The sequence below is a fragment of the Leopardus geoffroyi genome, chromosome C2 (genome assembly GCF_018350155.1).
Source record: "Leopardus geoffroyi isolate Oge1 chromosome C2, O.geoffroyi_Oge1_pat1.0, whole genome shotgun sequence".
NCBI classification, from domain to species: Eukaryota; Metazoa; Chordata; class Mammalia; order Carnivora; family Felidae; genus Leopardus; species Leopardus geoffroyi.
In genome coordinates this window covers 87,461,445-87,477,090 of record NC_059333.1, presented here as the reverse complement: position 1 = coordinate 87,477,090, position 15,646 = coordinate 87,461,445, and the positions used below count along the sequence as shown (strand labels likewise).

The window sequence follows — 15,646 nt, the reverse complement described above, 5'->3', positions numbered from 1 at the left end:
AGCAATGGATAGATCATCCAACCAGAAAATCAACAAGGAAACAAGGGCTTTGAATGACACCCTGGACCAGACAGCTTAACAGATATATTCAAAACATTTCATTCTAACTCAGCAGAATACACATTCTTTTTGAGTACACATGGAACATTCTCCAGAATAGATCACATGCTAGGTCACAAATAAGCCCTCAACAAGTACAAAAAGGTAGAGATCATACTATGCATATTTTCAGATCACAACACTGGGACACTTGAAGTCAATCACAAGAAAAAAAATTAGAAAGACCACAAATACATGGAGGTTAAAGAACATCCTACTAAAAAGTGAATGGGTTTATCAGGAAATTAAAGAAGAAAAAAAATATATGGAAGCAAATGCAAATGAAAACACAACCTTCCAAAATCTTTGGGATGCCACAAAAGCAGTTATAAGAAGTAATTCTATAGCAATACAGGCCTACCTCAAGAAACAAGAAAAGTCTTCAATACACAACCTAACCTTATATCTAAAGGAGCTAGAAGAGGAACAGCAAATAAAGCCTAAACCTAGAAGAAGGGAAATAGTAAAGATTAGAGCAGAAATAAATGATGTGGAAACAAACAAACAAAAAATTCATTAGAATAGATCAATGCAACTAGGAGCTGGATTTTAGAAGAATTAATAAAATTAATAAACCCGTAGCCAGACTCATCAAAAAAAAAAAAAAAAAAAAAAAAAAAAAAAAGAAAAAGGACCCAAATAAATCATGAATGAAAGAGGAGAGATCACAACCAACACCATAGGAATACAAACATTATAAGAGAATGTTATGCAAAATTATATGCCAACAAATTGTGCAATCTGGAAGAAATGGATGAATTCTTAGAAACATATAAACTACCAAAAGTGAAATGGGAAGAAACAGGAAATTTGAACAGACTGGTAACCAACAAAGAAATGGAATCAGTAATCAAAAATCTCCCAACAAAAGTCCAGGGCCAGATGGCTTCCCAGGGGAATTCTCTCAAACATTTGAAAAAGAGTTAGTATCTTTTCTTCTTAAACTGTTCCTGAAAAATAGATATGGAAGGAACACTTCTAAACTCATTCTGTGAGACCAGCATTACTTTGATCCCCAAATGATACAAGACCCCACTAAAAAGAATTACAGGCCAATATCCCTGATGAACATGGATGTAAAAATTCTCAACAAGATATTAGCAAATTAAATTCAACAGTACATTAAAAGAATTATTCACCACGTTCAAGTGGGATTTATTCCTGGGCTTCAGGGGTGGTTCAATATTTGCAAATCAATCAATGAGATATACCACATTAATAAGAGAAGGGATAAGAACCATATTACCCTTGCAATAGATGCAGAAAAAGCATTTGACAAAATGTAGCATCCATTCTTGATAAAAACCCTTAACAAAGTAGGGATAGAAGGAACATACGTCAACATCGTATAGACCATATATGAAAGACTCATAGCTAATATCATCCTCAATGGGGAAAAGCTGAGAGCTTTCCTCTATGGTCAGGAACAACACTCTCATCATTGTGGTTTAACATAGTACTGGAAGTTCTAGCCTCAGTAATCAGACAACAAAAAGAAATAAAAGGCATCCAAATCAGCAAAGAATTATTTGCAGACAACATGATACCCTATGTAGAAAACCCTAAAGACTCCACCCAAAAATTGCTAGAACCGATACACGAATTCAGCAAAGTCACAGGATACAAAAATCAATGTACAGAAATATGTTGTATTTCTATATAGTAACAATGAAGCAGCAGAAAGAGGAATTAAGGAATTGATCTCATTTACAATTGCACCAAAAACCATAAAATATCTAGGAATAAACCTAACCCGAGGAGGTGAAAGATCTGTATGCTGAAAACTATAGAATACTTATGAAAGAAACTAAAGATGACACAAAGAAATTGAAAAACATTCCATACTCATGGATTGTAAGAACAAATATTGTTAAAATGTCTGTACTACTCAAAGCAGTCTACACATTTAATGCAATCCCTATCAAAACACTACCAGCATTTTTCACAGAGCTAGAACAAACAATCCTAAAATATGTATGGAATCACAAAATACTCTGAATAGCCAAAGCAATTTTGAAAAAGAAAAGCAGAGTTGGAGGCATCACAATTCCGGACTTTAAGCTATATTTGAAAGCTGTAGTGATAAAGACAATATGGTACGGGCACAAAACCAGACACATAGGTCAATGGAACAGAATGGAAAACCCAGAAATAGGCTCAAAACTGTATGGTCAACTAATCTTCGATAAAGTAAGAAAGAATATCTAATGGAAACAAAGACAGTCTCTTCAACAAATGGTGTGGAGAAAACTGGACAGCAACATGCAGAAGAATGAAACTGGACCACTTAGCAACATACACAAAAACAGATTCAAAATGGATGAAAGACCTAAATGTGAGTGAGACAGGAAACCATCAGAATCCTAGAGGAGAACATAGGCAGTAACCTCTTTGACATTAGCCATAGCAACTTCTTATTCAATGTGTCTCTGGAGGCAAGGGAAACAAAAGCAAACATGAACTATTGGGACTTCATCAATATAAAATGCTTCTGCACAGCAAAGGAAGTCAACAAAAACTGAAAGGCAACCAACAGAATGGGAGAAGATATTTGCAAATAACATATCTGGTAAAGGGTTAGTATCCAAAATCTGTGAAGAACTTATCAAACTCAACACCCCAAACCCCCCAAATAATCCAGTTAAGAAATGGGCAGAAGACATGAATAGACATTTTTCCAAAGAAGACATCCAGATGGCCAACAGACACATGAAAAGATGCTCAACCTCACTCATCATCAGGGAAGTACAAATCAAAACCATGATGAGGTATCACCTCATACCTGTTGGAATGGCTAACATTAACAACACAGGAAACTGCACATGTTGGCTAGCCTGTGAAGAAAGGGGAACGCTCTTACACTGTTGGTGGGAATGCAAACTGGTGTGGCCACTCTGGAAAACTGTGGAGTTTCCTCAAGGAATTAAAAATAGAACTACTCTGCCATCCAGCAGTTGTGCTACTAGGTTTTTACCCAAAGGATACAAAAATGCAGATTGGAAGGTACACATGCAGCCCAATTTTTATAGCAGCAGTATCAGTGATAGCCAAACTATGGAAAGAACTCAAATGTCAATGATTGCTGAATGGATAAAGAAGATGTGGTGTGTATATATGTATATATGTGTACATTCCATAAATACATATACATTCCATAAGTATATATATGGAATATGGAATATTAGTCATCAAAAAGAATGAAGCCTTGGGGCACCTGTGTGGCTCAGTTAAGCGTCTGACTTCAGCTCAGGTCATGATCTCATGCTTCATGAGTTCGAGCCCCCTGTCAGGGTCTGCGCTAACAGTGCAGAGCCTGCTTCAGATTCTCTTTCTCCCTCTCTCTCTGCCCTTCCCCTGCTCACATGCATTGTCTCTGTCTTTCTCAGAAAAAATAAATAAACCTTAAGAAAAGAATGAAATCTTGACATTTGCAAGGACATGAGCTAGAGTGTATTATGCTAAGTGAAACAAGTCAGTCAGAGAAAGGCAAATACCATATGATTTCACTCATATATGGAATTTAAGAAATAAAACAGGTGAACATAGGGTAAGAGAAAAAAAAAGAGAGGGAGGCAAACCATAAGAGACTCTTTTTTTTTTCTAAATTTTTTTTTTCAACGTTTATTTATTTTTGGGACAGAGGGAGACAGAGCATGAACGGGGGAGGGGCAGAGAGAGAGGGAGACACAGAATCGGAAACAGGCTCCAGGCTCTGAGCCATCAGCCCAGAGCCTGACGCGGGGCTCGAACTCATGGACCGCGAGATCGTGACCTGGCTGAAGTCGGACGCTTAACCGACTGCGCCACCCAGGCGCCCCAAGAGACTCTTAACTATAGAGAACAAACTAATGGTTATCAGAGGGGAGGCAGGTGGGGGATGGGGGAATCTAGATGATGGATATTAAAGAGGGCACTTGTGATGAGCCCAGGGTGTTGTAAGTGATGAATCACTAAATTCTACTCCTGAAGCCAATATGAAACTATATGTTAAGTAGTTAGAATTTATATAAAAACTTGAAACAAACAAAAAGAACACACCACTAATTGTCTCTGTATAGTGTCCTCATTTGGTCATCCTATTCTTCAACTAAAGTAAGTGTCTCTAAAAACTTCTCATCATCTCTACTATACCTCCCTGGAAGTTCAGCGTTGCCATCCGGTTGATCTTCCTGCTAATCCACTAAACTGCCAGGGCTGCAGTGACCGCTCATTTATCATGCTTGGTGGATATGTTTCAGCTCTGATTTTACTTGGCCTTACAAGCATTTGAACTTGTTTTCCTCTTGGAACCGCTCCTCTCCTGCTTTCTTTGGCACCATTCTTTCCTGGCTTCCTGCTGTTTTTTAGGCTGCCTTTTCTGACTTTCTTTCACTAGCATCTCTTCATTCATTTATTCCTTAAATATCCACACTTCCTAGAGTGCCTTTGGACTATCTTTCTCTGAAAACTGTTCTTCCTCATCAGTGTTGTCCATTTACTTGTTTAATCACTGTCTCTGAACTCATGACTTACTAATCAGTATCTTTCCAGAGCCAAAGTCTGACAATCTGACTCTGAGTTGGTTTTTCCTACTTGAACACCTCATAGGTACTTCAAGCTCAGTGTGTCCAGACTCAATGAATAATCCTCTTTCTCAGAGTTGTCCTTCATCTTAAATTCTAGAGACCTAGACATTTTGGATTCTGCTTTCATTCCATGGCTGGTTGGTGACCAAGTCTAGTTATCTGGACCTCCCAAATGGCTCTGAAGTCCATCCTGTCCTCTCCATCCCTGTAGTTTTTGTCTGAGGGCTCATTATCCCTTAAAAGGACTAATGCTTTAGCTTCCTGACTAATCTCCTTTCCTTCAAACTTGCTGCCTTCCATCCTACCCAGTCTTCATGGTACACCTGGAGTGATCTTTTCAAATGCACATATCTGTAGCATTCTGAAGCTTAAATCTCTGTATCTCCCTTTGTTGCAAGATGAAATCCAAAATTCTTTTCCGTTTGATTACAAGGCCTTCCATGATCTGGCCTCTATAGCCTTTCTGACTCTTATTTTTATTATGTCAGCTTTGTGCTCTAGACATATCTAACCACTTCTTCCTGGAATACATTATGATTTCATACCTTTGTACATGCTGTTTTTCCTCTCTGGGATATCTCATTTCTCTTATACCTGTTGTATTCTTGTGGTCAGCATATCCATCTGTCTATCCATCATGCATGTATGCATGCATCCATTCATCCATCTATTCATCCATCCATCCATTCATCATCCATCCCATCCATCCATCCATCCATCCATCCATCCATCCATCTACCTGTCCATCCCCCCATCCATCCACACATTCATTCATCATCCATCCATTCATACCTTCATCCATCTATCATTCTTCCATCTATCCATTTCTCCATCCATCTATTCATCTACCTGTCCATCCTCCCTCCATCCATCCACCCATCCATTCATCATCCATCCACTGATCCATTCATCCATCCATCCATCCATCCATCCATCCATCTACCTGTCCATCCCCCCATCCATCCATGCATTCATTCATCATCCATCCATTTATACCTTCATCCATCTATCATTCTTCCATCTATCCATTTATCCATCCATCCATTCATCTACCTGTCCATCCTCTATCTATCCATCTGTCCAGCTATCTATCCATCCATTCGTCTATTCATCCGTTCATCCATCATCCATCTATCCATTATCCATCCATTTATCCATTAAATAAATATTTGCTGAGCAGCCGCTCAATGCCAGACCTGCTGGTCTTCTTATCTGACCAGCTCTGCCCACAGCTTCCACCCCAGAAGAACTGTCATTTCCTCCTTGTAATCCTACCTTTTTCACACTTCCCTTAATACTCACCAGAATCTATAGTGCTGTTTGTATATATGCTCTCCTACTGTGCCCGTGGGCTCATCAAGGAATGGAGCGTGTCTTCATTCACTTTGCAGCCTCAGTGCCAGCATAGAGCCTTACCCATGGGCACAGTCATGTTTGCTGACTGAGGAGTTGCCTTTTTTCAAACCCTGTTGATTTCTAGTGGAGACTGAGGCAGGCACATAGGTGATGGTTTTTGGAAAGAAGACCTAGTTTTTTTTTTTCCCCTGTAAGGAAGTGAATCTAATCCAAGTCTAAGGTGTGGATCTCACAATCAAGGAGAACCTCATATTCTAGCAGGTTTTCATGCAGCCCTTCTCCTTCTTTTCTCCCTCTACCATCCTGCAGAAGTGGAAAAGACAGGTTGGAAAAGTTAAAACCATGCCATAAACTTCTGTAGAGAGATTTCAAGTGACTCTAAGATTGCTAAATGTGCCTACTGGTTTTATTTCATCCTTTTTTTTGATGCAGGCACAAGGTGGGGAGAGGAGCAGGGGCTCTGAGACCTTGGTGGAGAGGGATTCTAAGAGAGGTGACATGAATTTGGCACGAGTAGTTGGAGAGACAGGTTTTGGAGCTAATGTGTTCTGTCATATTCACATGCTTAAGATGTGAACCATAAACTTATAGTAGAAGCTGTAAACTTAATGTGAGAATCACAAAGATGAGTCACCCTTCAATGCCAAATGATAAAATGTGGCAAAGGAGACTTAAGACTGATAATGGGACAAACTAAAGCAGCAGCAAGGCCTTGATGCTGCTATAACATGTGGCCACTTGAAAAGATGCCAGGCTTTGACCAGCACACCATGGTGTGCTGGAAATGTACTCTTTTCTAATAACTGAGAGAACAAACAGTGTGGAAATATCATTCTGGCCATTTGAAAAAAAAATTTTATAATCCTGTTTGAGAGTAAATTTTTTTGTAAAAGTAAAACCCTTTTGTCAGAAAGGTAATGAGTGATTTCTTTTGCTTAACCACTTGAATGGACATTTATTTCATTGCTGTCAGGTACTTCCACCAGAGGTAGAAAATACACAAAGCTTAACATGGCAACTAACCATTAGTTGGTGCTCCAAAATGTTTAGGGAGGTTAGATTGAGATTTAATATGACCAGAATATCAGTGACAGCTAATCAGTATTTATTAGCTCTTTCAACAGTAATTTTTGTGCATACCCAGGACCAAGCACAGGGACCCAGTGGGTAGCAGGGGAACAAGAGCCTTCCCTCTGGGATCCACCACCATCTCTCCAGAATAGTTCCATCATTGGGCATGGACTCTAGCCTTTTGGAAGCATGTGCCAATTTGAAGTTGAAATTTCTAGTTCACCTTGATCCCCAGTTCTACGTCCCTTTCCAGAAGTGGTCTTGATAATTTGATGAAAATAATCAGGTGGAACAACAGCATTGCCCTTCACCTACCTCCATTGACTTGGGTCAAGTTCTGGTTTATCCTGGAATCTCTGGTCAGGTTGAGTATTTCCTCTCGCCTTTTGTTAACAACTGAGAACCCTTTCCCTCCCAACTCCCCCCCGTCGTCTCTTCTGCATGTTGCATTTTAACAATCTCTTATTTTCTTTTCAGAAGGTAAGAGGGGCATCTGGTGGAGCTTTACCAAAAAGGAGGAATTCCAAGATTTTTTTAGGTAATGTAAATAGTAATCCATAGTGTGTCCAGATTTTCTGTGTGTGTATGTATGTGCATGTGCATGTCTGATTTGGAAAAATAGGTTATTTATTTTTCCTCAGTTTAAGGATAAGAGGTACCAATTTAACTTGGGATGATCTGCCTCCACTTTGTGTTTACATAGTGGTGAAAGATGCTTCTAGTACTCTTAGTTGGGTTTAGTGTTTTGAAGCAATTATACTTACAGTGACTGGAGACTAATTGTGATTCTGCTTCTGCTCTCTTTTTTCACTGCTCTGAAAGTAGAGACATTTTTTCTTTTTTTAATATTAGCCTAACTATAGACTTTATTCAGATTTCACCATTTTTTCCCATTAGTGTTTTCTTTCTTCTTTCTTCTTCCTTCCTTCCTTCCTTCCTTCCTTCCTTCCTTCCTTTCTTTCTTTCTTTCTTTCTTTCTTTCTTTCTTTCTTTCTTTCTTTCTTTCTTTCTTTCTTTCTTTCTTTCTGGGATCCCATGTTGTATTTAGTTGTCATGTTTCCTTAGTCCTGTCTAATCTTTGATAGTTCCCCAGTCTTTTTTTTTTTGTGTGTGTGTGTGTCTTTAATAATTGTGACCCTTTTGAAGAGTATTGGCCAGTTATTTTTGTAGAATGGTCCTTAATTTGGTTTTGTCTGTTTCCTTGTAAGTCTGAAGTGTTGCATTTTTGGCAAGAACACCACAGAGGTGATGTGCCCTCCTCAGTGCATGATATTGGGGGCATGTGATGCTGAGGTGTCTTTATATCGGTGCTGTTAACCTTGATCCCTTTTTAAGGTGGTGTGTCTGCTAGGTTTCTCCACTGTGAAGATTCAGTGTAATTAATAAATACCTTGGGAGTAATACTTTGAGACTATGCTGATATCTTGTTTCTCTTCAAAGTTTTGCACGCTAATTAAAAAAAAATTTTATGTTTATTCATTTTTGAAAGACAGAGAGAGACAGAGCACAAGCAGGGGTGGGGCGGAGAGAGAGGGGGACACAGAATCTGAAGCAGGCTCCAGGCTCAGAGCTGTCAGCACAGAGTCCGACGCGGGGCTTGAACTCATGAACTGCGAGATCATGACCTGAGCCGAAGTCGGATGCTCAACCGACTGAACCACCCAGGCGCCCCAGTTTTGTGCACTAATTTTATCATCTGTCATGGGATCTTGCCTGCCACAATGATTACTGTGGTATGTGCCTAGCAGTGATTTTCTTTTCCCTCATTTAGAAGAGCCAGTTTTATTCATGCTAATGAGCATTAATTTCTATATCCTATAATCATGATAATTTTTCACGTTAAGCTTCTGATATGTTTTTGCCAGGAGAAAAAGTGGTTTGATCATTTTTGAACAAGCAAGTTTATATCCCTAAATGCCTAGGATTATTGTTTGAAAGAAATTTAAAAATTGTTTGCATGTTATGATTTCATTTTGGTAAAAAAAAATCTATACAATATATGCGCGTGTGTGTATATGTGTGTATGGGTGTATGCATGTGTGTACATATATGTATGTGTGTGTATATGCATGTGTGGGTATATACATACACGTATACATATATAACTGAGAGTCCAGAAAAATCTGGCAAAATATATTCCAGATTGTTAATAGTAGCTCTTTTCCAGTGGTGGGATTGAGGTGATTTTTATTTTCTTTTTTTTTGCTTATCCGTGTTTAAAGTTTTTCTATAACAAACATGTGCTACTATTGTAATGAAAAGACACATTAATTATTTGGAAAGGAAATCCATTGGAAACAGTCATGGAGCTGAGTGTCCTTCCTGCCTTGATTCTCTGTTACTCTACACTGAGCTCATGCTTGCAGTCTTCTGTCCTGATTTTCAGTAGTGGTTTACTTTATGAGGCTTATCTGTTGTTGGCCTTTCCAGCCTGATCAATCTTTCCCACCTCTCTATGGTCTTTGGACCACAGCCCTAATCAACCAACTAACCCCAAACCAGCTCAGAATGGGCCTCAAAGCTGAAATGATTGTATGCATTCTGATGCTTTGGTTATTAGCCGCAGGCCCCCTTCTACTAGTAGAGATAATGTAACTTTTTTTTTTAATATGAAATTTATTGTCAAATTGGCTTGCAGAGATAATGTAACTTCTGAATTAAATGATATCAGGGTGGCATTCTTAGAGGTGGAAATAATTAAACATTTTTGATTACTGTTGTTATTTTTCATTATTTTCTTGATTGAATGAAGATGTTAGCTGACTTCCTGCCCTTTAGCCTTTGTGTCTTTTGCCTGAAAGACCTTGCAGTTTGATTTCTCTAGTGATCATTTTTGTGGTAGAGGATATGGTAAAGTAGCTATTTTAAATTTAACATTTTTTAATGTTTTATTTATTTTTGAGAGAGAGAGAGAGGGAGAATGAGAGTGAGTGGGGGAGGGGCAGAGAGAGAGAGAGAGAGAGAGAGAGAGAGAATCTGAAACAGGCTCTAGGCTCTGAGCTGTCAGCACAGAGCTCGATGTGGGGCTTGAAATTGGGAACGAGGGCATGACCTAGGCTGAAGTTGGATGCTTAATCAACTGAGCCGCCCAGGTGCCCCTTAGCTATTTTAAGAATTAAGCCAAAAGTAAGCACTGAGGTTTTGTGCATTACAGTGTGTGGACCTCTTTCATTGGGGAATGCTAACCTACCATTTCATTCCAGTCGATCCATTTCTATAGACTGTGGTCTGTGTTCACTCAATATTCCATATCTTATGAAACCACAGAATATCCCTAAAACTCACAGTCCAGCAAAGATATTCTATTTGGACTGTACCGGGTTTAAAAAAATTTTTAATTCGAACGTCATTGGTACTTTGGGGCTTGCCTAGGCCCTGTTTCTCTCTATTGTTTGTTACCCAGATGCTTCACAAATGAAGTTAGTTACTTCATCTGAGTAAGAATTTGGTTTTGCAAGCCCACCTTTATAGCTCCCTTGATATGATGCTTCATGTCCCCCGATAGCAGTGACTTTTCTCTTGTTACACTGATCACAGCTGTTTTCAAGTTGATGTGGCCTGTGCATTAATTTCAGTGAAGGACCACATTAGGCTTAGATCTGGTGTATGGAACAGAAAACTTAAAATATTGGTGACTTTAAATAAAGTAGATGTATATTTCTCTCTCATGTAGAGGATGTAGGGAAGTATCAAGTCTAGGCTAATGGGATGCCCTCATGTTCATCAGGATCTAGATCCTTCCCATATTTCTGCTTCACCCTCCATCCTGGCCTGTGAGTCTGACTTCATGGTCTCTTCATGGTCGTTACTTTTGTGAGCCTTCTCACAGATCCCTAAGCAACACTTCTGTTTACACCTCTCTGGTCAGAACTTGGTCACGTGGCTGTACCATGTGTTGTACAGGAGACTGGAGAGTACGTAAAATTTATTAGCTGGCGTCATTGAGTAAAGTCTGTTACTAAAGACGCAGGGGAGAGCAACTACTGGGAGGCAGCTGGTAGCCTCTGCCACAGACTCCTTACCTAAAAGGGATGTTGGGTTGTCTCTTCTTGGAGAGGAAGAGAACGCAGAACTCTCTTATGTAGTCTCTTTGTTTCTGTGACTGGAAAGCACTTTTCCATTGCTATCGAAATGTCATCCTGATGCTCCTCTTCCCCTCATAAAATAGATGCAGCTGACTCACGCGTTCTCATCAAAGCTTCTTTTACCCCAGTCGCTTCATGACTTGGTGACCAATTCCTTTTCCACTGGCCTAACGGTGACATTATAATCATTCATTTATGACTCCAGATTTTATAAGGGAAACTGAGGCCATTAGCTGGTGCTGAATGGCTTATCTAAGTCTCCTGAGCACCATCTTGCCCTTCAACATTCAAGTCAGTCTTCCCGATTACCTTGATGTCCATTCAGGCGAAGTCACAGTTAAGGATCCTTGCCTCAGCTCTAGCTTTAGCTGGTGTATTTTTTTTTATTTTTTAAATCAACAGTGACAATTATTAATTTTTGAATCACTTAAATTTTTACTTTTTATATTTAGGGTTTAAAAAACATTTTTAGAACAATGTTTTTTGGACATAGCTTAAAATTGAAAAGTTATGAGGGGCTGTATAATGAAAAGTAAGTTATTCTTGCTTCTCTGTCTCGTAGTTACTTGATTACTCTCCCCAGAGACAAACAGTATTTTCTGTTTGCACATTTTTATATATATTTTATATTTTTCACAGCAATAGTATAGACATATATCATGCTTTTAGAATTTTTACCTATAGGCAGTTGGGAACCATCAACACTTAGTTTCCAAATTGTACTCTGAGGCACCCTAGGGTGCTACAGTGAGTTCACAGGTGCACCACAAGATATTTTTAACTCTTTAAGGAAACGACAGTGGTACTTGAACATTGCATGACCTATTTTAGTATATGTGCTGCTGAAGCGAGCACAACGTTGCATGACCTATTAACTTGCTGTAGTTTTACTATTTGAGTATCCTATAGTCCTTTCAGTGACTTCACCTCTTTGTGAAGCTGATTTTTCGGGGGTTTCTATGGCAAAAAGCAGGTACCATGTGAAGATAAATGTAGAACAGAAAATGAGGGCGGCAGTGTTAACATGTGACTCAAGAAGTTGTGCAGTGCCCAACAGGTGCACACATAAGGGATTGTGGTTAAGAGTGAAATAAAACATTTCTTTCAATTTATGTATATTTTTTCAAATGGTTACTAAATCATTAGAACATAAATATTTATTAAGTTGTTTGGACCTAACTACTAAATAAACAGAGCCCTTAGGCATTTCTTTTGGCTTAGGGCTGCTGTGCAAAAATCGTTGGGATGCTTTACGCTGCTGTGTACTGAGAAAGTGGGTAGCTCTGTGTTAATGTTTTTAAGCTAGAGAGGGATGCTATTAGATTGTCTTTTAAAAGATAACTTACAACAGTATGAGAGATTGTGAATTTTTGGGCTAAGCTGATTCAAAACTTACTGTTTTATGAGATGAAAGGAGAGAAGGGGGGAATATAAGGGGGTCCAGGATCTTCAAAGAATACTCCAGGACTCATGATGTGGTTCTGGCCTCATCTTACATACTTTTTTACAGTCAAGCTACAAATGTGTATAAATGTGTAAATACTTGCTGGTACATTTAATGCATATCTTTGGTATGTCATAAATAGTGTTAAATATTCACATTTTTATTGACTTCCCCTCCTTCCCACCACTTTCACAAGTAGGAGTAAATGAGTCAAGTTCTTTTGTGTCTGAAGTCTGGGACATTGAAGAACCGTCACTAAACCTCAGAGAGCTTGAATTTCCACCTTTTTGGTTTTAGCCCTAGCATTCATACTTGATGAGAAGTAGGTTGAAAACAGAGCGTCTGTGAAAAATTCTAGGAGTGGGCCTGTTCAGAAAACTCAACTGTACCTGTAACGGGTTTTGCCATTTCCTTCTGAAGTAGGTCCCAGAACAGGGTTTGTGTTCAAGGAGATTTCCCCCACCTAGTGCAGATCTCACAGCACTAGAGCAGCCAAACTGCTCACCTGTAGGGTACAAACTAGTTAATCTGGTCAGGTTGGGAGAACTCTGAGCTGGGCGTCAGAGCCCTGGTCTGATACAGGGATCTTTTCTTCCATGGTGCTTCTTCCCAGCTTAGGCAAGTCACTTCTTGGAAATGGCTATGGTCCCAGACACTTCTCCCAGGGATCTGAGAGGATCATTGAAGTAGAATTGGGAAAAGATATTAAAAAAATTTTTTTAAGGGGTGCAGGTGGTTCAGTCAGTTAAGCATTGATTTCAGCCTTAAGTCATGGTCTCCAGGTTTGTGAGACCAAGCCCTGCATTGGGCTCTGTGCTGAGTGTGGAGGCTGCTTGGGATTCTCTCTCTCCTCTTTCTATCCCTCCTCTACTTACATGCTCATGCTCTCTCTCTCTCTCTCTCAAAAAATAAATAAAGACTAATTTTATTTATTTATTTATTTATTTATTTATTTATTTATTTATTTGTTTGTTTGTTTGTTTTTAGATTTAGAAAAAGAGACCATCCAGGTATTGCCAGTTAATAGCCGTAGTGGAAAGTACCTGCTGGGAGAGGTTGGGTGGGGGTCCTAGTCCTACTGGTCCTTAGGGTATAATTTCTCTGTAGGTTCCTCAACCAGATATTTTGGGGAGTGGTAAGACTCTAATTAGAGAAATTTGGAAATTGTAGATTTATACTTAGGACTGTGGGGTCATATATATTTAGGAGAAACCGTAGATTCGTCCTTTAAAATCAGAGTGTAAGTTACTTCTGCTGACTCTTCTCTCATTTGGATAAAAATGTTTGGGAAAGATCATGTCCCCTTCCATCCCATTGAATTAAAAATAAAAACAGGGGCACCTGGGTGGCTCAGTCGGTTAAGTGTCCGACTTCGACTCAGGTCACGGTCTCACGGTCTGTAAGTTCAAGCCCTGTGTCGGGCTCTGTGCTAACATCTCAGAGCCTGGAGCCTGCTTTAGATTCTGTGTCTCCTTCTCTCTCTCACCCTCCCCGACTCATACTCTGTTTCTCTCAAAAAATAAATAAACATTAAAAAAAAAAAATAAAAGCAACTCTAAACTAAGTGTAAAGAAGCTCAGCAAAGGGGTTACCTGGGTGGCTCAGTCAGTTAAGTGTCTGACTCGATCTCAGCTCAGGTCTTGCTCTCTCAGGGTCATGAGTTTAGGCTCTGCATTGGGCGTGAAGCCTACTTAGAAAAAGAAAAAAAAAAGCCCAGTAAAGTTCTGCTTTTTGCACAACAGCAGTTTTGCTTGTTGTTAAACACATACCAGTTACCAATTAAATAAACCCCGAACCCACAACTACCCTTTTGATGCTCTTGCTTAGCTGTTGTCCGTAGCATATTGGGGTCTTCAACTTCCTGGAGTCTCCTTTCACAGACATTTACTGAGTGTGTGCTATGTGCTGGGTACTGTGCAGGGGCTGGGGGTATGTAAAGTGAATAAGACTGGTTTCCTGCTGTGACAGCTTACAGTCTGGAAGCATTTGAAGTTCATATCTTCTCCATACCGAGATTTCATAGAAGGATCCCCACCAGATGTCATGGTCTTTCTGAAACTTATTTCAGGATTGCTTTGCAGCTGGGTAACCAAAGGGAAGGGGAGGTACTTTTGATTATGTTGGTTGTCAGGAATGTAGAGAAGGTGTTGATGGTGATTATGGTGGCTGCTATCTGTGGAGCCCCTAATACCTGCCAGATCCTATATTAGATGCCTTAGAACCTTATCTTGTTTAATCTTTTCAACAATCTTTTGGGGGTACATAACATTATTCATAGCTTGCTCCTGAGGAAAATGAACTTGGAAAGAATTTGCCCAGGATTACATAGTTAGTAAATGACAGAGCAGGATTTTTTTTTTGGACTTAGTTTGTCATTGTGTTTGGCCAGGTAAGATTTGACTTAGCATTCAGTGAGTGTGTTTTCTGTGGACAAGAGGCACTTAGATAATATGTTATATGAGCCGAATATGTACACAAAAACAAAAGGGTTGTACTTTGGTTCCTTAAAATTGTCATAAAAGATATAATAAAGATTAAAGAATAGAAAAAAGCCCACACACTCACTGTTTTCATTTGCTCAGGTTTCCTTCTATTGCTTGTCTGTGGCATAACTTTTACAAAGTTGTCATTACCATGAAGATGAATTTTGTATTTTTAACATTGCCATAGGATAAATATTTCCATGTTTCTACATAGTCTAAATAAATATTTAAATAATATTCTGTTGGGTTCAACACCATTCTCATTGAACATTTAGGTTCTAATTTTTAAAATTATAGATATTGGGGCATCCGAATTTTTATTACATGTAGAATGTCTGTGAATCATTTCCTTTAAATAAATGCCTTTAGTGACTTTAAAAAAAATTTGAAGATCTAATTGCTTTTATTAAATGATTCATGAATTGGGCATCATTCCATCTAGCAAATAACGCCTTTAGTGACTTCTTAAATTCTTAGAATCATCTTTGACATTGCTTTTTGTCAACTTGAACTCTTATAGCTATCTAATAATGTTGGTTATTT

The 15,646-nt window shown here is 39.0% G+C and overlaps 1 protein-coding gene across 1 annotated transcript in view; it reads left to right on the top strand.

Moving 5' to 3' along the window:
- Window positions 1-15,646, top strand: part of USP13 (ubiquitin specific peptidase 13) — a 119,453-nt gene that overhangs the window by 27,971 nt on the left and 75,836 nt on the right. Inside the window, 1 exon segment of the mRNA XM_045502889.1 lies at window positions 7,569-7,629. Within this exon segment, the coding sequence (XP_045358845.1) occupies window positions 7,569-7,629 (61 nt within the window).